The sequence below is a fragment of the Dromiciops gliroides genome, chromosome 2 (genome assembly GCF_019393635.1).
Source record: "Dromiciops gliroides isolate mDroGli1 chromosome 2, mDroGli1.pri, whole genome shotgun sequence".
NCBI lineage: Eukaryota > Metazoa > Chordata > Mammalia > Microbiotheria > Microbiotheriidae > Dromiciops > Dromiciops gliroides.
In genome coordinates this window covers 48,570,541-48,598,540 of record NC_057862.1, presented here as the reverse complement: position 1 = coordinate 48,598,540, position 28,000 = coordinate 48,570,541, and the positions used below count along the sequence as shown (strand labels likewise).

Below are 28,000 nucleotides of genomic sequence, written 5' to 3'. Positions count from 1 at the left end.
TGTCCTGGAAGCTTTCACCTAATGTAGACATGGACAGAAAGGCAGCACTTTGTAGCACAGAGAGTCTGGCTACCGGCATAACCTGGGTCTCTGTGACTTGGGGCAAGCTGCTTAGCCTGTAAAATGAAGGCAGGGCGGGGGAGAGGTGGGAGTAGAGCCTCATGGGTCCCCTCCAGCTCTGTGACTGGACAGGGCACTGAGCCCCGGGAGACAGACACACTTACACGGCAGTTATCAAACAGTAAGAAACACTTTATTTAACTTTACAACATATAAATATCTTGGGTCAAATCTGTGCTTTCTGGTAAGCTCTGCTCTTCCTCCCCTCTGGGGCTCTGCAAGCATGAGGAAGCCCTGATGACAAAGGATGGAGGGGAGGTACAGACATCCCCATGGGCCCCAGGCCCCCTCCCCTTGGTTGCACCCACCCCCACCCCTAGGCCGAGTGGCCGGACACCTGTCATCTGCTCAGGTTTCGGCTACATCGGAAGGTCCTTTCCTCGGGTGTCAGGCCAGCAAAGAATGGGTGGAGTAGGGCTTCAGCCAATGTGATCCTCTGGGCAGGATCAAACTCTAACATCCTCCTCATCAAGTCAAACAGCTGAACGTGCTCCAGGGAGTCATGGAGCATGTAACTCTGCGGAGGGGAGCAAAGGAGGAGCAGCCTGTCATCAGCAAGTTGGGCTAATCCTGCCGCAGACACACGCCAGCCTCTCCTCCCTGCCAGCCCTTCCAGAAACAAAGTACTTGTCAAACCGCAGATGAGGCCTGGAAGTCCAGTCCACTCATCTCCCCTGCCTACCTTATACCACTGCCCCGACTTGTCCTGGCACCCTGGCTTGCACCAGGCCACTCACCCTCAGGGGTTTGCAGTTCTCTTTCACGTATCTGCCGTCAGAGGTGTTTTCATCCCAAACCAGGCCTCCCTTATAGAAGTATTTCTGTTTCCTGGAATGTAACAAAGACATCAGAGAGGGCTTTAACTTGTGAGTTAGATGTTATTGGTGTATCATGATTACTTCTTTTACTGATGAGAACACTGACTCGGCTTAGTGACTTGCCCCCAGGCAAATACGTTCATGCCAGAAGCAGGGTTCAGCCCAAGTCTACATGGTTACCAGTGGGTAACTAGGCCGGGCCATCTCTCTGGGGAAAGGGAAGGCAGGGAAGAGGCCGAGAGCTCCCCGGAGAATCCAAGGTGGCTTGCTGGGAACTCGGCTGCCCTTGAATCAGCACCTCACAACAAATGGACCCAGGAGGTATTTATTGAAGGGAAAAAGGGGATGGGTGAAGGGATACCCCAGAACTAAAGAGAAGTGAAGAAAAGTGTAGGGTCTGTCGGACCCTACACATCAAATACAATTCAAGGGAGCTGGGGCAGGAAGAGCGTCTGAGAGACTCAGGGCACACAGACAACGGGGAAGTCGACCTCCAGCTCTCCAGAGAAGAGTGGAGCACAGGCAGACTGCCGAAGGCGGCGTCGGGCGTGAGGCTCCAAACATGGCCACCCACGTCCACCTAGGGATCCTGTGGCCCTCCCACAACAGGGCTTGGCTCTGTCCCATAGTCAGGCTAAAACATCAGGCTCCTGTCTAAGAAGAAAGTCAACAGGTATAAATGAAAAGTTTTGCGTGTGACTACAATAAAATCCCAGTACAAGATGGGAGGTGTGGCCAGATAAGCGTTCCGAAGAGAGCCCTGAAAATTCCGTGTCTGCTGTGTGCCATGGCAGCCCTAAAAGGGGGCCCTAAGTCTGGGCTGCATCAGATGTGGTGGAACTTCTAGGAAGGAGCAGGTGTTAGTCTGCTCTAGTCACACGACTTCCTCTTCAGTTTTTGAACCTGAATTCTACTTGAAAGAGGCCATCGATGAGCTGCAGTGTCCAGGGGAAGGCAACCGAGATGGGGAAGGGCCTGGAGTCCACATCATATGTGAGGATCAGATATAGAAACTGATCCTGCCCAGCCTGGAAGACTCGAGGTCATGGGGACTGTCACATGGAAGAGACACCAGGCCCCAGAGGGCAGGAGCAGTGGGTGCAACGGTCAAGAGGCAGGTTTGTTGTCAGGCAGAACTTCTGCCCTCGGAGGTGAGGGGCTCCCCCTTTGTGAGGGTCTTCAAGGAGAGGCTGGATGACCACTAATGGGTATTTTAGATAGGCCTAAATGGCTGCCAGGCTAAGTCCCTTCCTCTTCTCACATTCTTATTCCACCTAAAATCAATCCGAGAGCCCCAGACCCAACAACTATTCTCACTCTTGAGCCTCGTCCCCTGGGATACAGGAGTACAAAGTAGCAGCAACCCCATGTTACAGACAGGCCAAAGTCTCGCGGTGCCCTGGTCACACGCCACATGCCAGAGCCATATTCAAACATCAATCTCTTGACTTGTAAGTCCACTGCTCTCTCAGTTCAGACAAATTCCCCAGGCCTCTGCCAGGCTCGTTCTTACCTGGTTCGATGGATCATGTGAGAGGGGATGGGCCCCAGAATCTTCTCCATCATCACAAGGTGTTCCCGGTTTTCATGGGTCTGGGGGCAGGGGGGGGCGCCAGAACAGAAAAGTGTGAGGTTAGTTCCAGGTCTTACTCCCTTCCTTCCCCAAAGGCAGTGGAGGAAATAGATGACCGACAGCCCCTTTCCCTTTTAGGAAGGGCATCCAGCCCAGCCCAATTCCCAACCCGTCTGGCTTCCATGGATAGCAGGCTCCTGCAGAAAGGCCGGTGCCAACACTACTGGTTGCCAACGGGAAGAAATCAAACCCAAGTCAAAGCCTTTCCCCAAACTTGCCTGTTTCTGCCCCAGGCATCCTCTTACCCCAGTCAACCAAGTTCAAAACATCCCAAGCCCCTGACTCTTCCCTGCTCCTCTCAGCAGCCAGTCTGTGGGTAAGTCCTGACGGCCCTCCCATCCTACTACCTTCTCACTTCCTTTTTTTAATAGGGTTACTTAACTGGCAGATCATGGAAATGCCAGACATTTCAACCTAAATCTCGGCCAAACATCTGACTTACTCCTTACAGATCAAACACCTGAAAGACTTCTAAGGCTATAATCAAAGCCCTGTCCTGTACATTTTTGTCAACAACTTGGATGAAAACTAAAGTGACAGAAGGGCCTTTTAAGATCATCTAGTCCAAGCCCCTAAATGAGGCCTAGAGGAGGTTGGGTGACTTATCCAAAGTCACAGAGATGGCAGAGCCAGGATCTGAAACCAAGTCCCCAAGACTCCAAACCCAGCACTCTCCCTGTTGCGCTACACACTGCCTCCCTTTGCTCATACATGTTAAAGCTTCAGAAAAGCATAGCTGCTAAACTGAATAGCAGAATCCAGATTCAGAAAGATCCCAAGAGACTGAGCTGATGGGCAAAAAAATAACCAGATGAGATTCAAAAAGGATTAAATAGAAAAATCCTGAACTTATGTTATAAATGAATTAATTATGGAAGTATAGGCATTCATATAAAAATGTTTTAAAATAAACCAATAGTGTGAGAGCTGCTCAAAAAACTAATGGCATATTACCCTGAATTGACACTAGTACAGTACCAGGACAATGGAACTATTCCACAAGCCTCTTGACACATCTGGCCTGTTGTATATTTCTAGGCACTCTCAGAGGAGGGTGAACAGGGCCATGAGGGCTCAAATTAGAGGAAAAACAGGCAAAGGAGGTGGGGATGTTTAGTGTGAAGAGGAGACTTGGGGGACAGATATGTGAAAGGTAGGACTAGAACACATGGGTGGGAGTTAGCCAAAGACAGGCTGTGGATCAGTATCAGGAAAGCTTTCTGGTCAGGGCTGTCCCACAAGGAAAACAAGCTGCTCTGTGAGTCTCCCACAGGCAAAGGGGGAAGACTGAGTATTTAAAACTACCCATCAGGAACCCTGCTGAGGACACTTGCACTGGGTGCAGTCAGTTTCTCTCTTCTTCCTCCAAGCTCTCCCTGCACACACTTCACTACCAGATTAATCTTAAGTACCACTTTCATTAGACCATTCATTTCCTTGAAAAGCTCCAAAGGCTCTTCACCAATCTCAAAATCAAGTCCAAACTCCTCAGCCAGTATGGCATTCAATCTAAGCCCATCTCACCTACAAACCTGTCCTCCAGCATTCTAACCTGGCCAGTTGCTATCACACTTCTCTGCCCCCAGTAAAACCAATAATGAAATATTGACTCAGCCCATGAGGATTTTGAATACTTTTGCCTGACTCCACCAATTAGTTTTCCTTGAAACTCACAGACCCTGGGGGCAGCTAGGTGGTGCAGTGGATAAAACACTGGCCCTGGATTCAGGAGGACCTGAGTTCAAATCCGGCCTCAGACACTTGACACTTACTAGCTGTGTGACCCTGGGCAAGTCACTTAACCCTCAGTGCCCTGCAAAAAAAACAAACAACAACCCAACCTCACAGACCCAGGAGGACTTGGGTGCTGTGCCCATTAGGCCATGTAAGCAGCACCAGGACCCCTCAGATGTGAGAACAAGCCAGAATGGACTTGAGTGTACCGAGTTTCCTCCCTCCTCTACACCTTTACTCATGATATTTTCCACCAGGAATCTCCTCCCTCCCTGACAAAACACTTCTCCTTCAAGGCCTCGTCCAACTCCTATTTCCAGGGGAGGGCAGAGGATAAGGAGTGGAGGGGTGAAATAAGCATGTACAGCACCCACTATGTGCCAGGAACTATGCCAAACACTTCACGTGTCATCTCATCTGATCTCCCAACAACCCTGGGAGGTGGGGGCTATTAGCCCCATCTTACAGAGAAACACTGAGGCAGACAGAGGCTAAGTGACTTGCCCAGGGTCACACAGCTACGAAGTGTCTGAGACCATGCTTGAGCTTGGGTCTCCTGAATCCAGCCTGGGGCTCTGCCTCAGCAGTTGCTGCTACAGTAACTTCCTCTAGGAAGTCTTCCCTGGACCACTGTCCCCCAGCCCCCTCATCCCTCTCCTGCCTAGCCTGGTCCATGGCCATCTCTCTCCTCCACTTTCCCATAGCCCTTTATAGTCTGAATCACCGTCTAATCTCCCCAGCCAGACTGGGAATTTCCTTAGGAGGGACCACAACCCCTAGAACAGACCTGGGTTCACAAGAGGTGCTCAATGCTCCTTGGTGGTTGACAACATGCAGTAGATAGGGAAGGGGTGTCAAGGGGAAGGAGGAAGGATGGGGGGAGGGTACCTGGAACAGTGTGAAGCCCCGATAGTACTCAAAGAGAATGCAGCCAATGCTCCAGACGTCACACGGCTGTGCCCAGCCCAGCTCTGAAAAGACAGAGGAAGAGACACTATGAGAAGATAGGCCCTGCAGCCCCTCGAGAGCCCTAGCGTGTGTCCAACCCGGCAGCCGGAGGGATGCCACATGTTCGCCTGGAGTCACAGGGTCCAACCCTGCCATTTGACAGATGAGGAGAGTGAGCCCAGATTGCAGGAGGACTTGCTCCAGGTCCCACGGGCCCCACATGGGAGGGCCCAGACTTGAACCCAGGCCTTCTGGCTCCACCGCACTTGCGTATCTGTCCTGTTTCCCCACAAGGCTCTAAGCCCCACGAGCAAAGATGTTGTTTCTGTTACTCCCTTGGTGCCCAGCACAAGGCTCTACCCACAGTTGATGCAGAACAAGCAGCTAGGGATGACTTTGTCCCTTGCTCCTACACCCTCTCCCTACCCATGCCCCTCCAAGAGGCCCACAAGTGTGTCAGGAGCACCTGGGCAGCTCTCTGAAATCCTAGAACAGGAAATTCACAAGAAAAATGTCCCATGTGACAGCCGTCTGCCCAGCTGGGTGGGGGTCCAAAGCCCCCAAAGGCCCGGGCCTGATCAAGGGCGGCCACCTTTGTGTGAGAAGGCTTTAACAGCAGCTCCACGCTGTGCTGGAACCTCAGACCTAACTCCTTAATTACACGTTGTTCTTGGAGTCAAGGGCCTGTATTCTGTAGCCCTGCTAATGCTTCTGTGCTTAAAGAAGCCGCTCCACCGTCCTGGGCATCTTCTTAACAACAGATGCATCCACAGAGGTACTTGCTTTTCTGAAAGGGGAGTGGCTCACGGGCAGCAGGCCAACCACTGGGAGCCTGGTTTGGTTCTTTGTTTTGGATTTTGCACGACAGTCCGTTGGAATGATGTAGACAGCCAGGCTTTCCAGAGCTGGGGATAAGGGCAGCTCTCCAAGTGTGCATCTTGGGGGTCAGATCTAAGCCAGATGTCTCACTCTACACTTGGGTTTACTGGGACATCTACTCTGATGCCGGGTAGCCTGTATTAAGCACGGCACCTGAGTGACCCAATGCATGTACATGCCTCCTGCCAGTCTCCACCCCACCCCCATCTCCCACAACACCAGGGTGGCCAGGGAAGTGGGAATCCTAGGGCCACTCACCCAGGATCACCTCAGGCGGGCGATAGTGGCGGGTAGCCACGATGGTGGTGTGGTGTTCGTGGTCAAAGGTGGCGCTACCAAAGTCAGCGACGCGGATGCTGGTATTCTTCACGGACTTCTCCTCACAGCTCTGGGAGGCACAGACCCCACTGTCAGGGGCCTCCTTCAGCCCCATCCTTGCCACCCTTCCCTGCTCCCTGAGGGTGTCTTGTTCCCTACTGTACCTTGTTCTCATTGTACAGGGTATCAAAGTCAGAATTCACAAACAAGATGTTCTCAGGCTTGAGGTCAGTGTGGGTCAGCTGGTTTTCATGCAGAACTGAGGACAGAAAATAGGAGATGAGAAGAAGAAATGGAAGTGACATGATGAGAAAAGGGAAGAGATGGGGGTGATAAAGAGGAGGCGCACTGCTGCCTCTGGTCTTCCTCACCGGGCAAAGCACGAACTCACCCTCACTTGCCCCTACGCAAGCAGGGCCATAGTGGGCACCGAGCCACGTGCTGCTAGCGTGTCAAAGAAATCTGAATCCACCAGAGTTAGAATCACGGTGACTGTTCCCTCCTCATTCCTCCCTGAGTGCTCTGAAGGATGTCAGGGATACGCTACTATTTCTAAGCAGGGCAAAGGGGAGGAAGTGGTCTAACCAATCTCCTTCCCCGAGGGCCCCTAGGCTGGGCCCTCCTCACTTCACAGTGGGCTGATTTTCACAACGCACTTCTCCAGTGCAGCCTGAACCACTCATTTTCCTCGAGCAGTTTTCATCTTGTTACTCCCCTATTGGAGATCCTAAAAGCTGTCTGCTACAACAAACAGAAACCACTCCACTCGGCATTCAAGGCCCTCTGTAATTGAGCTCACTTAGCCTATGTCTGGCCAGACTGCCTACTCTTCTCCAACTGTCTTCTACCTGTGTGCTCAGACCCACGTCTGTCTTTGCTTATCCTGTTCCCCATCTGAAAAGCCCTCGACCCCATTCAAGTTCTCTTTCAAGAAGCTTCCCTGACTAATCCAGCCAGCACTGAGCTCTCTCCTCTAAACTCCAAAGACACTGAATTAAGACTCGTGCTCCACAAAAAGCAGCGCTTGATCACACATGCTCCAGCTGTCTCATGGGATGTCTTATGTTCCCCACTGAGACTGGGCACTCCCTCTCGCATCCAACAACCATCAAGCCCAGGGATGCTCAAAGCGCCACCGATGCCAGGTAGGGGAGAGCCAATGAAAGCTGCACCCTCCTGGGCAATGCTTCTGCCTCAAAGACGTCCTGGACTAATCAGGTCAGGTTATCCCAAGGCTAAAGTCTGGTGTCCTCCTGGGGGTTCTGCCACTTAGACATCAGGGATGTTCAAACTGTGCCTGGGAGCAGAAGGTCTGATTCTGCTTTCTGGGCAGCTTCTAGGGTTACTGATGCTCAGGAAAATGTTGGCTTCTCCTCACTAGTGTTAATAAGACATGTGGGTGCATATCATGCCATGAGCTAAACACCCACCACTGGGATTCCCAAGGCCGGACGCAGGGCCCTGAGGCAGCGGCTGACTTACATCGTAAGGCATGGCAGAGCTGGTACGCCATGTGCCGGACATGAGGCAGAGGGTAGGGCTGGAAGTTGTTCTCCTTCAGGAACTCAAAAGTGTTCTTGCCCAGGAGCTCGAAGGCAATGCACATGTGGCCGTGGAAGTTGAACCAGTCAGACATCAGAACACAAAGGCTGGAGGACGGAGGAGAGAGAATGTTTGTTTGGGACACTCCCATCCCACCTCTGCCCTGTCCTCCTTCCCTTAAGGGTCCAATTTCCTCCAAGCCAGTGGAATAGAGAAGGAAGCTAGGGCCCTCAACGTGTGGGCCAAGGGCACCAAACCCCCTGGCCGCAGGCTACGCTCACTGAGCATTCTCTAACCATGAGGGGTCTCCCTAATATCCAGAATTTCACAGTATTTCCAAATTTGGTATTTTGTCTCTGCCTCAACTAAAGTCCAACGAAAGGTGGGGTGCAGAGTATTGTCTCCTTGGGCCCACAAAGGTGCCTTGGCCAAGAATACACAGTGGGATGGCGAAATCTGGATTAGAAGGCGAGTGTCCTTTCTGAGACAGAACTCATCCTAAGCAGCTTCCTCCCCTTGGGTTAGTGTGTGTGTACGAGGATATGGCGAAAACCTTCAGTAAGCCCCCAGACCCTACCCCTTCTCACAAGCCCAAGAGGAGAATTCTCTGGCAGCCATCTTTTTGTTTGTTTGTTTTTGCAGGGCAAGGAGAGTTAAGTGACTTGCCCAGGGTCACACAGCTAGTAAGCGTCAAGTGTCTGAGGCGGGATTTGAACTCAGGTCCTCCTGAATCCAGGGCCGGTGCTTTATCCACTGTGCCACCTAGCTGCCCCCTCTGGCAGCAATCTGAACAAAGGGAAGAAAACTCTGGCTTCCCCAGGCTGGGTTAAAGATGTACTGAGATGGAAGGGACAGCAGGACCCCGCGTGCATGTCTGTGAAGAAGTCTAAGGGACTCGTGCACACAGGCTGGGTCCTGGGGGACAGGACAACTGCTTAGTGACCCATGAATCAGGGGAATGGGGGGGGCTGCCTGTCCCTGGCCCTGACACTCACAACTTGTTCTCTTTGTCCTTCTCCTTGATTTTCTTGAGCACGTTGATCTCCAGCCTGGCTGCCTCCCGGTACTTGCCCACATTTCGGATGATCTTCAGGGCGACCTGTGACTTGCCTCTGTGGGAACAGCGAGAGGTCGGGATCCAGACCAGGCCCCACCCCTCCCTTCCCCGCACCCCACTCCCGGCTGTAGGATGATTTCTTTGCCGAATACGGTGTCAGAGGTCTGGCTCCTGCTCAGAACTCCACAGACTCTTCAACGTGACGTTCCCTGTCTTACCCCAGCCCTACCCTGCTGTCGCTTGACCCGCCTCTCTAGGTTCCTGTGAGATCCCAATGTTACAGCCATGAGTTTGCCCAGCACCCCACTGTAGCCTCCGTCACACCTGCTCTTAACAAGAGGGATGAGCTAATAAGGCTTTTGATCTGTCTTCACCTGCCCAGTCTGAAGTGAAATTATTAAGACAGGACCAACAGAAGAGGCAACCTTACAAGCCTCACCTCAAGCTCTCAGGCACCGTTATCCCAAGTGTCCCAGACAAGGGCCTAGTCCTCCACCCACAGGCCCAAGCCCAAGAGGCATTACAGAATGTCTCATTTTTGCTAGAGGTGCCGTTCTGAGGGCCAGTGTTTCAGCATTTAGCACTGGGCAAGTTCTCTTCAATCTAGGAGAGAGAACGCTAACTAGATCCAGTTGGAAGGCTGGACTCACATTCTGGCTTTACCACTTAGGAGCTGGGGAACCCTGGGCAGTCAAGCTTCTCTCTCTGGGCCTCTGTTTCCTCAGCAATAATTGATCTGTGAACTCCGTGACAGCAATGAGATCGTGTGATTCTTACTCCCCACCAGCCCACCCGGCTCAGACAACAGGCTGCTGAGTGCAGGAGGCAAACCCTCTTCTGGCTTGGGGTTGGGGCCAGAAAAGGTGAACTAATCCAACTTTGCCAAAAATCAGGGGAACAGAGTTAAATAAGAATCAAGTTGTTCCTGGAGCCTCCTCTATAAGCAAATCATTCAAGTCACACTTGGTGAAGAGGGCCGACATGAGGGACACACGTGTGCGTGCATGTGCATGTGTATATGCGTGTACATGTGTGAAAGACAGAAAGAATGAACCTAAATTCAGTCTGTACCAAGCCATCTGTCAAAAAAAAAGAAAGAAAGAAAGATCTGGTGGAAAGAGCCCTGGATCTGGGGTCAGAAAAGCCGGGTCCAATCCCAGCTGCCTCACACCTTATGAGATAGTTATTTAATATCCCTTATTAAAGAGGACATTTCACAAGTTTCCTCACTTGACAAATAAGGAGACCTAGAGGAGATGCGCCACCTTTTCAGATCCCTACAACCAGGTGGCCAGGGAGTCAGGACACCTGGGTCCAAGTCCCTGCTCTGCTGAGTCATCTCACTTGTCTGTGCCTCTAAAAAGCCAGCCCCCTCCTGCTCTACATCCCAGCATCCTCTGCCTCACCAGGCCTGCCATGGGACTGAAATAAGATGATGAGCATTAAAACTTCCAAATGCTCAATCCATGGCGAGGGGCTCTTGTCCAACAGGCCTCTGAGACCCTGTTGGGTGCCAAGAACCTGCAAACAAATGCGGCTGGCACCGAAGGAAGCTGGGAATGGTGCAGTGACAGAGAAATAAGCCGGGCCCTGGGCCTCGATGAACTTCCCCTCCTGGAGATGCACCACTGTCCTCCATACAGAGCAGAGGCCCAGAGGCTGGAGTGGGTTTGGGAACTAAGGGATGAGGCCCCCTGAAATGATGAGGGAGGGTCAAGAATAGTAATAACCACTTAGCAAGCAGCCCTTATGCTCCTGCACTGTTCTTCTCTGAGTGAGAAAGGCAGGGTCTGGGCCTGAGCCCAGGGCCCACCATACAACAGCAGTGTGCCCTAAGGTAAGCCATGTAAACCCCTGGGACTGGCCCCTCATCTGGAAGACAATGCAGAGGGAGTGGATGAGATGATCTCCAAGGCCCATCAGCTCTAAATCTGTTTCTAAGGGGGTCCCTCCCGATGCAGAATCGCCCTCTCCTGTCTTCCAGCCAGGTGAGGAGCTGTCCGCTCATCTCTGGGGCCAGCTGCCCACTACAACATGCTCTGGGGTACAGCATGTGAGGCTGTGAGTCTCCCTCTGAAAAGCAGTGACTGCCCTGGGCCTCAACTTGCTCCTCTGTGACACTGGAGCCGCCCCCCCCCCCCCAGGCCCCACTTCACAGGCTTGGAGTGAAGAGCAGGCACCAAAGGAGAGCTGTTATCACACATGCTCAGGATCGAGAGGCAGATGAAGCCGGATTCCCCGATCGAGGACTCCCCCCACTCCCCCCAGACAATTCTCTCCACAGGGGCCCTTTATTGGACTCATTTTCACAAAGATTCAGTGAATGGTGGCAGGGGCTGCCGCCCCATGGGCACCGCTGGCTTGTCTGTATTAAGACCTTGGCTCCCAAATGGGACCAATTCTCTGTATGCTCCCCTCTATGTGAGCCTGAGTCAAGGAGGCAATGACCAGGGGACAGAGGGCTGGTGGAGGGGAGCTCCTGGGACCAGTGGCCAGAGCCCATTCCTGATGGATAGGACCCTCCATGATCACAGGGTTCACCAGCAGCGTGAAGAGTGGGTGCCTCCACCATCAGTGAGGACACGCTCCTCCTGAGAACATACTAGGGCCCAAGTCCCGGGGCCATTTCTATTCTCTCAAAGTTCTCAGGATCGGCTCCCAGCCTTGCCAAACGGGCACTTGCTTCTGCACAGGGCTAAATAAAAAGTGTGATTCTGGTGGTCCTGGTTCCTGCATAGAGTCTGATTCTGCCAAGGGGCATCTCTCAGGGAAGTAAGGAGAGACCACACATCATTTGGGGGGTTCAAAGGTTAAGGGGTCAGGGCCTAACCTAAGAGGGAACAGAGGGGGGAAATGGAGCAGGCAAAGGGAACCCAGAATAAGTAAACAGCTGGCAGGAACACCATGCAGGTCAGCCTGAAAGAATGCAGCCACGGGCAAAGAACTCCTTTGAGAAAGAATAAAAGTGTAACTCAGTGCTGGTTTTGTGTTCCTTCAGGCTGTGGACAGCTACTGCTAACAGGAGTCTCTCTGCTAAGATGCTCATAACTCTGGAAACCACCCGATTTCTCCAGGGCACAAGTGAGGGAAGGAAGGAGGGAGGAAGGAAGGCCCTGAAGGCTACTCAGGGGTAGGAGGCAGCATTGGTGTGCAGAGGGACAACTAAACTCTCCTATGTACCCAAGCAAGGGCTGGAAGCATGCCACTACCACTGTCTGACAAACAGGAAGCTTCCACGTCTATAGGGCCCACCCTTGTGGGCCTGGCATCAAATCTGTGACCCTACTCAGGAGCCACATACTGTCTCCCCACTGAAACTGAACTCAGATTCCAGTCTTCCCTGCTTTCCCTGGGCTGAGAGAGAGAGATAGACAGACACACATAGACAGACACACCCACACCCAAACACTCACTCACCTGGCATGGTCCAGACACTCGACTACTTTGCCAAAGGTGCCTTCTCCAAGGCTTCCCACGATCTCATCTAGGAGAGAAAAGAAGACAAGCATGAGGATCCTGAGTTGAAGGGGCTGACGGCTCCTGTAAGATCACAGCATTCAATTCTCAAAAACAAAAAAGGTTTCTCTCTCACTGCTACACTCTTTAAAAACAGAAGTTGCTAGTGTCTGCTTCATTCAGGCAATTACTGGTGGGCCCGCTAGCGAGCCCCAAGCACTAGAGGCCCCTCCAGGACAACAAGAGAGGTCTCGTCTAACGGGGGGTAAGAAAGTAGAGAGGTAAAGTTTTACGAAAGGTGGCTGTACATCGCTCTTGGAGCCAATCGCCGATCCGGCACACCAGGTGGCCCTCCTTGTCATCTTCCACACTCCTGCTGCTGCGCTTACTGCTCTGTTGGCTTCTCTGCGAGGACCGCCCCCCGAAACGAAACGCCATCCGACCAATCGCATGGTGGGCGGTTCCGATTGGCAGATGGAGGTGTCGGTCCAAGGCAGAGGCGGGCGGAGACGACGGTGAGACAGGCGGCCGGTGTTGGTTGGTTGGTTGGATTTTCCAGATCCCAGCATTTCATAAGGCACACAGCATATATAACGATAGGGATATTGCAAGGGACACGTCAAGACACAAACTGACTTCAAAAACAGAAAAGTAAAAAACAGCTACAGGTATGCAAAGAGAACTGGCATTATCTACAAGGAGGGATGTCGCAGCCGACCGGAAGGCAAGGCCAGCCTCTGCTCCTGATGGGGCGTAGCGTGCAGGTGCCGCAGCCCCAGGGTTCCCACCACCAAGCTTCCTCCCACCACGTCCCACCATCTATGCAACTGGGGGCCAGGCGGCGGCTTAGCTTCCTCAGGCCCAAGGCCATCACCCCATGGCGATGAGGCGCTTTGAGAGCGACGCGGGAAAGGCGCTTAGCCTGGCTGGGGGCCCTGTGCACGGAGGGAGGCCCATCTAGGCAGAAGCAGAGGGCCCCCCCGCCGGCCAGCAGGGTGGGGGAGGGCAACGCTTCAGCTACTGCTGTGCTCCCTTGGGTTTCCCAGACTGCCCCTCACCTGCCTCGGGCGGCCCGATCAAGAGCTCTTGCAAGCCCAGACTCCTGGCCATGGCCAACAAGGCCCTGCCTCCCTGAGCTGCTCCCTGCTCCCGAGCACGGGATGGCTTTCAGTGTGAGTGTTCCTTGGCCACACTCTACCTCTGCTATCAAGAGACCACAGTTCAAAAGCAGCCCTGATCCTCCTGGTGTCCAGTGGGCCCTCCGGGCTAACCAAAGGGCCTCCAAATGCCAAGCTGACCCACACTGGTCCTGCTGCCCTTCGCAAGGACAAAAGAGGCCACTGTACTCACATCCAAGACACACTCACAGGGTCCTCAATCCCCATGCTGGCTGTGGGGCAGAAGGGATGGGGAAGCCATCCCTGATCCCTGACCCCCACAACGGAAGGAAGGGAGAGGGAGGCGTATGGACAATGGGAAGATCAGAAGTGAAGTCGCACATCCCAGAGACTGCCTCATAGTAGAATATCAGACAGGCTGCAAGATCACATTAGGTGAAATCCTCATTTGGTATGTGTCTCTCTCTCTCTCTCTCACACACACACACACACACACACACACACACATATGCACGCACACACACGCACACGCACACGCACACGCACATATGTTTATTCAGTATTTCCTATACTTTACACATGAGGTAGAGAAGAGACTTCATCCATTCCACTAAAACAATTCCTTCCCAAGGTACTAACAGAGTGAGGAGAAATGGACTGGGCAAGGAGAGGGGGGAGAAGGAAGAGGATGAAGAGGAGATGGGGAGGTAGGGAGGAGGAAGAGGAAAGTAGCCAGCCCTGAAGCCATTTCGCTCAGGATTCTTGACTTGCTGGGACTATACAACACACTATGTCTTGCTACCAGCAGAGGTAATAAAAAAGATCTATTCTGATCATTGTGGCTAGTCTTTGCTGTCAAATTATTCATTCTTGCAAATTATTTCCAAACTGTGTGATCTGCCCCCTCCCCCTCATTTACACTTTAAAATCCCAACATGACACAAATAACTGCTATCTCTTGCTCATTTAAAAGAAGCAAGAGCAGAAGAAAATCTCCCAGGGGTTAAGACTGGAGGAAGCAATTCCCAGTTAGGACGGCTCCTTGTCCAAACATGGAGAAAGTCCCTGCCTCTCGGGTACAAACATTCTCATCTCGAAGGCTTGGGGCTTAGGAAAGGGAATGATCTTGTGGAGTAGAGGCAACAATCAGGTATAAACCAAACAGATCTTATTCCACATCTGGGAGCAAAGGAAAAGAGAAACCAGCTGCAGATACTCTATCTGGTGATGCCGACCCAGATCGCGAAAAGCCTCCCCAGTCTGATTCCCCTGGGCACCTCCAAGGCCCAGATCAGAACTCAGACACAGAGACGGGCCCAGGTGCCAAACAAGGTGCCGGAGCCAGAGGTGGCGACAGGTGCTGCTGCCCTCGGAGAGGGCCGAAGGATCAGGCTCACACCCGCCGCGTCGGCGGAGGACTGAACAAACGAGACACACAGGAGGGTTCAGAGGTACTCACCCAGGTCAAACACACCTGAAAGGAGGCTAAGGAAAGGTGAGGGCACCAAACAATGGGCAGCTCGCTCTGGCCACTACTCACCGAGGAGGCGCTGCTACAAGACCTGGTGCGGCGTTTGCGGCAGTGGTGGGGGTGTTTGCGGGTCCGATGCTGGTCCCTCTCCCGTGACCTTCTGCGATGGTGTGAGCGGGCTGAGTAATAATCCTCTCCAAAGGACGGGCTTCGCTCCTCAAACCTGTAGTTGTCGCTGTCCCGACGCTCCCGGTACCTCCTTTGGTAGGGCAGGCGGTCATGGCTGCACGATGGGGAAAGGTCAAGGTGAGGAAAGGAGAAGCAGGGGCACTGCTGAATGCCAGACTGGGCACGGGCCAGGGGAGCGCTCTGACATCCTGCTCGGAGCCCTTGCTGTCCCCTGGCATCGATCATACCCACAAGTGAGGCCGCTCCATTGGCTTCCCCACTTAGCCAGAAGGAGGCGTCCTACCCACTGCAGGGCCTCAGGTACCTAGCATTCAATGAGAACCGTGTCCCAGGCTCTCCTCTGTAACTTGCAGCTACTGCCCATAAAGGTCATTCCCATGCAGCAACAGAGGAAGGGCAGCAGGATGTACCCCTGGGGCAGAGGGGCAGGGGCCATACAGAGGACAAGCAGGGACCTGATGCTAAGGGTGCCCGCAGGGGTTCCAGCGAGAGCTGGCTACACAGCACCGGGCCTAGGAAGCAAGGATGGACTGCAGAGTTCTCTTGGGTCAGAGGTGTTCTAACACCCACGGGGAGAGGAGAGCACTAAAGAACAGGAGAAGCGATCTGCCACACGAAGAAGGAAGCATTCCCTGAGAAGAGAAAACTGGTCAAAGAAAAAGGAAAACGTTGCTCAAAGAAATACAAACTCTCGGCAATCATGTGAAAGAGAGCTCAGATCACAAATAAGAGAAATGCAAATAAAACAACTCGGAGGCTTTGCTTCACCCCCCAAAATGAGAGGCATCAGGCAGCAAACTGGCAAAGATGAAAAGATGGTGATGGTCACTCTGGGTGTGAATGTGGGAAGACAAGCACACCAACATCCTCTCAGTAGAGCTGTGCATCATTCTGACCATTCTGGAAAACAATTTATGTGATGACAGCAGAGCAGGAGACAGGGCTGTGAGCTCCCTCCACTCCTTCAAAGAGATCTAGACTGGCCAAAATCCTGATTAGAAAATCCGAGGTAAAAATGTCAGGAGGTCCTTTGTCTGGCGCAGGGAACCAGAAAGAGAGGCCTGTAGATGGCAGTGGAGCCCAGGACCACTGTGCGAAGCATTCTGATACAGAAAGGGCTGGGCAGCAGGGGGGGAAGGGGCCCACACCCAGCACAGGAAGACCTGAGCTTGTGCGGGGGGGGGGGGGGGGGGGGGGGGGGGGGGGCGGCGCAGCAATAAGAGCACACTGGCAGTCCTCCTGCTCACTGCTCAGGTTGGAAGGTGGGGGGCTGCACCTAGTGTCATTCCACTTAGAAGTGACCACAGGCCCTGGGCTGAGGAAAGAGTAAGGAGAGTCTCAGGAGCAAGTGGAAGCTGTGTGTCTCAAACCCCAGGAGCAGGAGTAGGGTGAGCTCTCATTTCCCTCCTCCAGCCCAGTCTGAAGCCTGTAGGGATTAAAAAGGACTGGAGCGGCAGCTAGGTGGCACAGTGGATAAAGCACCGGCCCTGGATTCAGGAGGACCTGAGTTCGAATCTGATCTCAGACACTTGACACTTAGTAGCTGTGTGACCCTGGGCAAGACACTTAACCCCCACTGCCCTGCAACAACAACAACAACAACAACAAAAAGGACAAGAATCTTGGACCAAAAGGGGGCCTCCAGTTCTGTGCCTCAGAACAAGCAGAGTTTTCCAGCTCTCTGACATGGCTGAGACCTGCAGCCGTCTGCCAGAATGCCAGATGTGGCAAGTCCTCACATGGGCTTCTCAGATCCAAACCCCAGGTCAAGGAGTCAGAAATCAGGTACCACTCTGGGATTACTGAAACCTTGCAGGTCCCCAGCATGAGATGTGCCTGAGGTCCTGGAATAATGTAACACTTGATACCCTCAAGAAGGCAGCAGCAGGACTGACCCAGACGTTTCCTCTAAAAGAACATGGAACCTACCCCTAATAAAGTTCAAAGTCAAGAAGAAAGATGGAAGAATTAGCAAATAAAAAAAGAATCTCACCATAAAAAGCTATTATAGTGACAGGGACACCCAGAAGAAAAGAATGAATCCAATACATGTACAAGCAAAACTTCAAAGAAAAACAGAGATTGCATAAGGGTTCAACTAGAATTCCTGGAAGAGAAGAAGCAAGTTTGTTTTGTTTTGTTTTTTTAAAGGGTTACAAATGCCTTTATAGATGAATTTCAAGGAAAAATCTAGCATTCTTTTGGGCAGGGCAATGAGGGTTAAGTGACTTGCCCAAGGGTCACAAAGCTAGTAAGTGTCAAGTGTCTAAGGCTGGATTTGAACTCAGGTCCTCCTGAATCCATGGCCGGTGCTTTATCCACTGTGCTACCTAGCTGCCCTGAGGAAAAATTTTAAAAAGAAATGAGGTACAAAGCCTTGCCCAAGCAATAAACTCCCTAAAAATCAGAATGAAATATATAGAAGCTAATGACTCCATCAGACAACAAAAAATATTAAAGTCAAAAGACTGAAAATATAAGATATTAAAGAGCAAAAATAAATGAACTGGAAAAACAGATCATGAAGAGATAATTTAAAGAATCACTGGTCTATCTGAAAGTCATGACCAAAAAATGTGATATTTTTAAAAAGCATAAAATACTGCCCAGATCCCTAAGAACCAGAAGGCAATGTAGAAAAGGAAAGGGTGTATCAAAAACCTCCCAAAAAATACCCCAAAATGAAAACTTCCCAAAACATTATAGCCAAAATACAGTTTTCAGATAATAGAAAAAATACCGCAAGTAGCCAGAAAGAAAGAATTCAAGTACTACAGAGCAGCAGTGAGTACCACACAAGAGTCAGCAGCTGTCACTATAAAGAAGCAGAAAGTTTGGAATACATATCCCATAAGGCAAAGCATATGGTCAAGAATAACTTACCCAGCAAAACTGAGTCTAATGCTATCAGGGAAAAAGTCAACCTTTTATGAAAGAGGACTTCCAAACATTCCTATTAAAATGACCAGTGCTGCACTGAAACTATGAAGTGCAAATACAGAAGTCAAGAGAAGTCTAAGAATGTACATAAGGGACAAACAAGGATAAACTGTTTGTTCTAATATGCAGAAATGATACATGCATCCCCTCAGAACCCTATCATTATCAGAAGCCATAAAGGAAGTCTAACTCAACAGAGAGCCTGCGAGTGGTTTTGTTATATTTTGATGATCATCAAAGGAACACATTAGTGAGGGAAAGGGTGAGGAAAGATGGGGAAATTATCTCATTTCAAGGAGTACACAACTAGAAGTCAAACAAAGAGGAAGAGGTGGAGGGGAAGGAAATACTTGAACCTCATTATCTTCTGAACTGGTTAAAAGAGTGATGGATATACATATGCACACACAGAAATACATTCCACTAAACATAAAAACTGCAGGGAAACGAGGAATGATAGATTAAGGAAGGGATTAGTCCTAAGCAAAATAAATTCTAACTCAGGATGAAAAAATATTCTATGGCTTTTTTTGTGATGGCAAAGAACTGGAGACTGAGGGGCTTCCTATCAATTGGGGAATTCCTGAACAAGCTGTGATATATAAGAGTTCTATTATGCTGTAAGAAATGATGAAGGGGAAGTTTCAATAACCTGGGAAGACTCATAGAAACTGACTGAAGTGAGCAATGTACATTCTAACAGCGAATATTGTAAGGCTTATGACTCTCATCAGCAGAATGACCCACTAGTATTCTGGGTGTGAAGGACCCGGTGCAGAGTGAAACTTAGCTTTTTTTGAACATGATCAATGCAGGAATTTTTTTTATTTGTTTGTTTCATTTGTATATATTTGCATATTGTTTTTCTTTTTTCATCAGTTTGGGGAAGTGGGGAAGTTGAAGAGAGAGAAGACAGATTTTTGCTGATTGAAAAAAATATAAATTAATTTTTTTAATCGAAAGGGGAGATAGAAGGGAAAATGGATTTTTGTTCATTAAAAAAATTGAATTTATTTTCTTGAAAAATAATGGACCTGATGGAAAAAGAAAAAAAAAAAATCACTTAACTGTTCATACATACCCTTTGATCCAGATACCCCAATGCTGGCAATTCACCCCAAGGATGTTGAAGGCATATAAGAACAGGCAATAAGAAAGATGCCATAACATAGGAAAATATTCATGGCAGCATTAGGGGGTGGGGGAACAGCAAAAAACTATAAACCAAACAAAAAAACCCAATGTCCATGACTTAGAGAATGGCTAAACAAATTGTGGTAAATGAACACAAAAGAATATTATGACACAGCAAAAAAGTATGAAAATGAAGAATTCAAAGACTTCAAATTCAACTTCAATTCAAAGAATTCAAAGTGATGCAAAATAAAGAATGAGAACCAGGAAAACAATGGAGACAAGACCTACCAAGACCACTAAAACAAAAGTGAATGCTTTGTAACTGTAATGGTCATTCTTAGATTACTAAGAGAGAAATGAAAAAGATGTACCCCTCCCCTTTTCCTTGGAGAGGTGAGAGACTAGAAGTGCAGAATCAAACATATTAGCTTTATCAGTTGGTTGTGATTAATTGTTTCTCTTTCTTATAAAGGTGGCTGGGGGTGGGGAGGGTGGTGTTATCCTAAAACAATTGTGATGTCAAAATAAAAGGCAACGTAGCCCTTTAAAAATGTACAAAACTAGTCCCCCAGCTGTAGTAGTATGCCTGGAGCAGAAAGAGATGGCATTTTAAAAAATATTGATATCTTCTGTTTTTTATATCCTGCTGGTTTCCAAATATATCCCTCTTCCCCACTCCAACCAGACAGCCATTTCTTGCAACAAAGAATTAAAACGGGAAAAAGGCAGCTCAACAGAACCCTAGACCTCAGCTGTGTGTCTGACAGCACTTGTAATACTCCCTTGCACCTGCAGCGGGAGGGGCGTGCTTTCTGGCCTCTTCTCCCAGGCCAAATTTCGTGGCACTGATGACCACAGTGCCCCGTCTCTCTGGCTAGTTCTTTCCACTTCCATGGTCATACTCGCTGTCTACACTGCTTTCCTGGCTCTGCTCATCTCTCTACATCTCTCTATATCTGCTTGCTTCTCTGAACTTTTCACATTTACCAATCCTATTGTAAAGTAATACTCCAGTCTATTAACACATTACAATGTGTCTAACCAAACCATGACATTTTTTACTCTGTCCCCAGTTCTTCTCCTAGCACAAAAAGAGCTGCGAGAACTATCTGGGTGAATAGTGGGCCCCTCCTTTTTTTAACCTCCTTGGGGTATGGGCCTAGCAGTGGAATCTCTGGACCAAAGGAATGAGCATTTTCCTCACTTCCAGAACAGCTGGACCCAATGACAGCTGCACAAACAGAACATATTGGTGATCTTCTATTTCTGTAGTTCCTCCAAACAGAGTGACTATTTCAATCTTTTGTCATCTTGGCCAATTTGCTGAGTGGGAAGTGTAAGTTGTTTTGATGTGCCTTTCCTCTATCAGTGATCTGAAGTAATCTTTCACATCTTTTCATTATGTGCAATTCTTAGCAACTGGGAATGGTTCTTGGTTTTATATGTTTGTGTTAATTCCCCACATAAACAACATGTGGGGATATCAAATATCAGTAAGAACCGATCCAAATATTTCCCCCCCCACCCCGATCTTACCTTCTTACCTAGCTACACTGAACTGATTTGCACAATTCGTTTTTCAAATTCAAGTAATCAAAATTATCTATTTTATCTTTTTGTGATTTTCTCTATTCCTTATTTGGTTAAGAACTCTCTCCCTAGTCATAATGCAAAGACAAAGATGTGGATTAAATGATAATTTAGAGGAGAAAAAAAGGGAAGAGAAAGAACAGTGGTAAAAGAATGGAGTCATAGTCACAAGCCTGACCTTCCAAGGGAATCAAAAGGCAGTAGAAGAAGATCAGGAAACTAAGGATGAGGCACTTAAAACACCACAAATAGAAAGGAAAGGCCAATGGAGAAGCTGACCAAGAGTGGACAGAGCAAGGAGGTAGGTCCTCCTGGGACACCGTCTGCAGTTCATTGCTAAGAGTCACAACAAAATACTGCCCACCACTCTCCCCGCCCTTCTCCTCCCTGGCTGGCTCTCACCTTCTGGATCGAGATCTTCTGGGGGGAAGTGGTTCCCTTCGAGACGGGTATCGAAGTCTCCCCTCATGCTCACGGCTGTAAGACCTCCTCCTCTTCCATCTGTGACTTAGGTAAGAGTCCTGCTCGGGGGAGCGGTATCTTTTACAGTGATGCATCTAGGACACAAGAGAGCGCCTTGATAGAAATGCTAGCAGGTTCCATCTGGGACAGAGGCAGCTGACTTCAGGGACTGGGTTCCGAGCCTATCCAATGTGAAGCCTGGGAAACTGGTCATGTTAGGGGGAATACTAAAGAGGGGGCCTATTGTTCTAGCTTTGAGAACAAGTTCCCCTCTCCCCAAGCACAGCTATTAATCAAGGAAAAAACCTGAGGTTGTACCCGACAAACAGGCCAAACCTCCTGTGGACTGCAGCTAATGAGCAACACTTTCCTGCTGAAGAACAACAAACAAGACTTCTTCCATGCAAAAGGCTGGTTGAAGAAAGCAACAGCCTAGGACTGAAGGCTTCCTAATCTGACTTGGGAAGGAGTTTAGTAGGGTAGACAGGTTCTTTGGCTCTGGATCTCCTTCAGGAATAAGGGGCATATCCCAAGTAGCCCAGTCTGGAGAGCAGGTACAAGAAAGAAAGCAGGAATATGGGGGTACATCACAGAGTCACTGATGATAGTAAGGAAACAAAAAGGTAGATACACTGACCTGCATTCACTCTCTGCTGTCCCAAACCTAGGCTCTACTACTCCTTTTTTGTTTTTGGTTTTTTTGGTGAGGCAATTAGGGTTAAGTGACTTGCCCAGGGTCACACAGCTAGTGTCAAGCGTCTGAGGCCAGATTTGAACTCAGGTCCTCCTGATTCCAGGGCCAGTACTTTATCCACTGCGCCACCTACCTGTCCCCCCTACTACTCCTTCTTAGGCAGGAGATTGTATAGGAAAGAGGACATGGAGGGACACTGAACGGTGACAAATCCCAAATTAATGATGAAGAAAGAGAAGGCAAATCACCACCTAGTCTGGGCACCTCAGTGCATGAAAGCTTAAGGTCATTCTGGCTAGACGCTGGACAGGAATCTGGCAGGCAGCTGGCCAGAATAGTAGTCCCACTGCCCTTTGAATGGCCCTGATACTAGTGCCCTTTCCCACTGTCCCTTTTGTACAAGGCATCCACAGGTTGCTCTGGAGAGCCCATCCTGCCCTGCCCGGCCCTAGCAGTTGTCTTCAGCAACTCCCCCCTTCAGAGCTTGGTAGCACTGGGTATAAGGTGTACCACCCAGAAGGGTTCCATTAGTCCTAAACTGAACTGCAAAGCTCTAGTCACATCTCCCTGCAAGCCCTGCCTAGCAGAGGAGGAGGCCCCCAATCTCTCCCTCCTAGGTGAAGGAGCACCAACCTGTTTGGAAAGGGAGCCTATCACCTCCCAGCAGGAAACAGGCCCCTAAGGTTTGGCTACTAATGGTGAAGGCCCTGGTTTGCAGACTGCCAAGATCTCTCTCCTACTCCAATGAAATCACCACTCGTGATCCAAGAAAACATTAGACTCCAGGGTTGCTCCCTAGTCCACCAACTCCAAAGGCCTGGTCCCCTCATGGAACACGCCTTTTTGTGAGCTTGATGGGCACCCAATTCGGGTTCATTCCATCCACACACATCCCTCTCCTCAGCACTTGGTTGGTCATTTCTGGACTTTACTGCATCGCTTACTAAATACAGCAGTGACACCAAACAACTGAAGCTCTGGCCTGCGTGAGCTTCCCATGATGGAGACAATGTTAACTCTGTGTCTCAGGATGCCCTGGCACCTTCCCAACTCCCACCTGATGGGGCTGAAGAGGTACCTACAAAGTGGAGTTGCAGAAGGATTCCACAGAGGCACTGCCACCAGCTGCAGACTGAATTGGGGTTAATGCTTTATGTTTAAAAAGCCTTTTAAGATCAGCTGACTAATGTTACATTAGTTTCCTGTAATTATCCCCAAGGCTAAGCACCCAAGCTAGGGAATAAAAATATGTATTTAATAGCCACCAAAAATGTTTCACTGTGGCTGGAGTGGGGGCCAGGCCTGATTCAACTTGGCATCTCAGTGCAGGATCTCATCCTCAATCCCAGGGTTTATGAAGTGCTTTAGGAATGTGCTTTAAGCCAAAGATTGTTTTCTGAGGCCCTGACATCATCTACACTTAAAGTTCAGGTAGACTTTAGAGTATTTCCCCTAAAGGGCTGCACTGATAGGGGTAATCCTTCTGATGACCTCTACTGATAATGACCCCCCCAGCGAGGTGCTGAGGGCTCACTCTGGTCCTCTGCCACCCTGTGGCTAACCTGGTGACAAGCCTCAGACCGAAGTCTGGCCCTGGCCTTGTCCTTGAAGGCTCTCCAGTTGAGGAAGCCCCTGCCCCGGGTTTGGGTCTCAGGAGCACAGCTCTGAAGCACCTGGATCACCTCCAGGCCACAGCAAGATATCAGAGGAGTCCTTGAATACTAATGATGGTGATGAAGATGATGTCATTCACATTGATAGAGACTGCACTGAGCTACCTAGCTGCCTCCTCGACAGAGCTTTTACAGAAATGTCTTACAGCATCCAAGATGACGTCCAGCTGTCCATCGAGAGAATGACCAGCTTTATTCCTAAGTGTATTCCTAAGTTTCCAATAACACTGCTGGGTTATGTTCAGCTCATTGAGGGAACCATATTGGTTCAAATCTAGGCCCCATTTCCCCCCAAACCTAGTTTATATCAAACCTTTGTGGCTTATAGTAACGTCCTTAGTTTCATACATATAGCTTAACTCTTCCTAGTCTCCCAGCTGGCATTGAGCTAGTGGAATCTGTAACAGATGCCCATGAAACTGGAAGGGCAGCGGGATCCCTCAAAAACTCCCACTTAGGGGCAGTTAGGTGGCGAAGTAGATAGAGCATGGGCCCTGGATTCAGGAGTACATGAGTTCAAATCCAGCTTCAGACACTTAGCACTTACTAGCTGTGTGACCCTGGGCAAGTCACTTAACCCCAATTGCCTCACCAAAAAAAAAAAAAAAAAAAAAGCTCCCACTTACAGGCCAGCCCTGACCCCTTTAGTGGTAGGGAATCTTACTGCAAAGCCCAACAACTCTTTCCCTTCTTCCCACTGCCCAGGCTGGATAGGACCCCTGGGAGGGAGGATAAGTTAGGTAGGAGATGCCACTCCCCAAAGCCAGGGCAATTTGTCCCAGAGCTGCCCACCTGTAGGCTGCTCTCAACTGCTAAAGTGGCTCCACGGAACTCAATGTCACAGAACAGAAAAGTGGACAGGGAAGAAGCCATATGGTGACTGTATTTGGAGCCTGTCGGCCTCCCTTTGGGAATGCACACACAAAGAAGCCTGCTGACATCTTAAGCATCCAAGCACTATTTCCAAAAGGGATTAATAATGGAAAATAGCAATGCATATATGTGTGTATACACAGAGAGTGAGAGTATGTGTGGGTGGGTGGGTACATGTATATTCCTTCCAAAGAGATTTCATTTTAGGGGTGAAACCTCTATTTAGGGGCAGCCTTGTCAGACTAACACAATCTTAAAACTAACTTTCAAATGACTGGAGTGGAAAGCTGCCCATAGCCCAAATTGGTGTGAGATTTCCAGGTTCACCTCTCTCCAAAAGTCTACTAGCCCGGAGGTCCACTTCCCAGACTCACTGCCACCCCAGGAGGGCCCAACAGCTTAAACCACCAGGTTCTTGAGGTGAGCCATGGAATAGAACAGTTTTTAAAAGCAGTCAGTTCCAAACCTGCTCTAGTTTTCCTACCACATGCTGAGGAATGGGAAAAATCAAACCAAGTCCAGATGCCACGCTGCTAAGACACCAGCTGTCTGTTCAGAGGTACTAAGGGCACAGCCTCCTTGTCAGTTTTTCACATGTTGCTGGCGTTAGGAAAACTGGGCCAACGAGAACATCCAGCTCAGTCAAGGCTGGCACCTGCCCTCTCCCTGGATCCCAACCAACCCAGTACCCCATAGTTATTCTGGAGGGCTGCTGCTTCACCACTGACGCAGCTTCATCCCCTACCACCTCTCAAATCGACACCACAGAGGTTGAAAATTTTGCTTTTCAAGGGCATTGGAAACAGGGCGAGAGGAAGGAAGGTGGAAGGCAGCCAATTCTGCCTGACCAGAGGAGTTGTCTCTATCAAGTCCTACCCCAGCTGAATGTGGGGGAGGTCAAACCACACATCCAAAGGTGAGAAAACCCACAAAGGAAAAAATCTAGGGTGTTCATAAAATCAACTAAGAAAACACTAGGCCCAACTCTGGGGCTCCAGTCTCAAGTATCTCTTTCGGTTTTTTTTGTTTATTTTTTGTTCTTCAGGACAGGAATTATCACAACAAAAACGCTCTGCTCTTCTCCTCAGCCCAGGGCCCAGCTGAGGCCCAGCTGTGAATACTTATCGCATTTGGGGGACTCCCCAGCCCTGCTTTCCTAGAATCGGCAAGATGCCTGCATTGGGGTTCTGCAACTCATCTTCCTATCTGTTGTTCACCCCCTCCCACAAACCACAGTCTCAGTTTCCTCGGGGTTCCATATGGTAGCAAGCCAGAGCAAGGGGGTGGGAATGGCAGAAGTGAGAGCACCCCAAACATCTGCCCTGAGCCCTGGACACACCTGGCCATGGGCTCAGCAGCGCTAAGGGGGGAGGGGAGCGGGGGCAGGAAGGCATTTTTGTAGGGCTAATCTTTCCACCTCGGCAATTTCAGAAATGAGAAGCAGAGGTATATTTCAAGGGTGAAATATATCCAGTGGGTGGGACTTCAGGAGCAATGATATTGACAAGGAGTGGGGGAGGGGGGGTGATGCTGATGTGTGTCAGGAATTTTGGGCGCTACCGGCACTTTAGGGGCAAAGACCTCATGAAGCTCAGGGTAAAGGCAGTAATAAGGGACTTCTAAAATAGGATCTCCTTGGGCGGTTTAAGGAGGGGGACGGAAAAGGTGGGGGCATTTTAGGGACAGTCACTGAAGCACGGAAGAGACCGGGGAGCACTTGGGGACGCGAGGTTTTAGCAGCAGGCAGGCAATGGGGTGGAGAGGGGGAAGGGGAGGGAAGAATGTTTAAGGACAGGGAGAGGGTGGAGATTTTATGGGGAAAATGGAGATTTTTAAAGAGAAGTGGATGGGGATTTTAAGGACATCCACCATGGGGGAAGGGAAAATTTTATAGCCAGAGACACCTTAGGCTTGTCCATCTTGGGGGCTGGGAGATTTGGAGAGAATTTTAAGAATTTAAGCGCGAGGGAAAGGGATTGGGAGGGGCAACTTAAAGGGGGTTTAAGGGTAGGTGGGATTTTAAGAGCATGGGGGGATTTAAGGAGGAGGAAGGGGGAGAAAGGAATGAGGAGCTAACGACAGGCCCAGAGAGGGAAAGGATTTCGGGGGAATTTTAAGAGCATAGAAGATTTCAGGGGATAAGATGAGAAGGGAATGGGGGGGCTTTAAAAGAGGGGGGCGATTTAAGGGGTGGGACTTTTAGGGCGGGGAAGAGCACTTTATGGGCAGCTCAGGGCCAGGGTCTCCTGTCGCCCCCAGACCCGAGCCAAAGCACCCCAGCCCCGAGGGTCGGGTCGGGGTGGGGCTGAAGGACCCAATAGGGGTTGGCAGGGTCAGGGGTGAGAGGTCAGGGAGGAGTGAGGGAGGGCGTCCGGAGGGGGAGGAGCCGCATCCGCCGCCGCTCGCCGTCCCCGCCCGCACCCCACGCACCCGGCCGGAGGGAAGGGCAGGGGAGAGGAAGGGGCTGCCGATGACGGCGGGGGGAGGGGGGGGGCGCTCTCACCGTCTCCCGGGCGCTCCAGCTCCAGCTAGGCCCCGCTCCCAGCTCCTGGCGCCTCTTCCGCTTCCGGCTCCGGGCTGCGGCCTCCGCCCGCGGCGGCCCCGCCCCTACCCTAGCCTGGGCTCCCCTCCCCCCCTCCGCAGCTGCGGCCCCGCCCTCGCCCTCGCCCCGCCCGACCCTGCGTGCCGCCGCGGTCCCGCCCCCTCCGTCCCTTCGTGAGGCCCCCGCGGCCCCGCCCCCTCCCTTTCCTGCCCCGCCCTGCGTGCGACGCCGCGGCCCGGTACACACCCCCTCTCGCCTCCTCCCCGTCCCCGCCCCTAGAGCGGCCCCGCAGCGTTTCTTCTCTGCCGCTCTATCCTGGCACTCTGTGTCCCTGGAGGACCGGCCGGTCCTCCGGCGGGCTGGCTCCCCAAACGTCCGCTCCCGGGCCCGCCTCCGTGGCCCTCTGCCTCTTGGCGCCACGTGGCGACATACCTGGACGGGGACGTGCGACTTCCGCTCTGCAGTCGCTCTGTCGTGATATACCCCGCCTCGGACGTGGGCTCTATCGCTACAGCCCCAGACTCCCCTCTCCAATTCCCAGACCTGGGTGGGGCCGTGTGTGACTCATATCGCGAGAGGAGCCCCTCCCTGCCCGGCCAGGTCCCCGAATCTCAGAACAGAAAGACCCCCTAAGATGCTTCCGAGGCCACATCCTTCCTAGTTTAACAGGAATCACTCCCTTCTACAAGCCACCTGCTAATGGTCAGCCGGCTTCTGGTTGAATACCTGCAAGGGATGGGGAGCTCACTATCTGTCAGGGCAGCTGGCTCCACCCACCGAGACTATGCTCTAGGTTAGGGACGTTT

The 28,000-nt window shown here is 50.8% G+C and overlaps 1 protein-coding gene across 2 annotated transcripts; it reads right to left on the bottom strand.

Moving 5' to 3' along the window:
• Nucleotides 1-231: 231 nt before the first annotated feature.
• CLK3 (CDC like kinase 3) lies at nucleotides 232-27,767 on the bottom strand. 2 transcript variants are annotated; one of them, XM_043981596.1, is made up of 13 exons: nucleotides 27,627-27,767; nucleotides 21,353-21,507; nucleotides 15,164-15,377; nucleotides 12,814-12,910; nucleotides 12,467-12,533; nucleotides 8,988-9,104; nucleotides 7,933-8,099; nucleotides 6,615-6,709; nucleotides 6,391-6,520; nucleotides 5,194-5,276; nucleotides 2,452-2,531; nucleotides 858-948; nucleotides 232-637 (listed from the first exon to the last, which is right to left on the bottom strand). In XM_043981596.1, the coding sequence occupies exons 2-13, from the start codon at nucleotides 21,505-21,507 to the stop codon at nucleotides 461-463; spliced, it is 1,473 nt and encodes a 490-aa protein (XP_043837531.1). In that variant the 5' UTR covers nucleotides 27,627-27,767; the 3' UTR covers nucleotides 232-460. The 2 variants fall into 2 exon arrangements, with proteins under 2 accessions (XP_043837531.1, XP_043837532.1); XM_043981597.1 differs by lacking the exon at nucleotides 27,627-27,767 and adding an exon at nucleotides 27,156-27,253.
• Nucleotides 27,768-28,000: the final 233 nt, after the last annotated feature.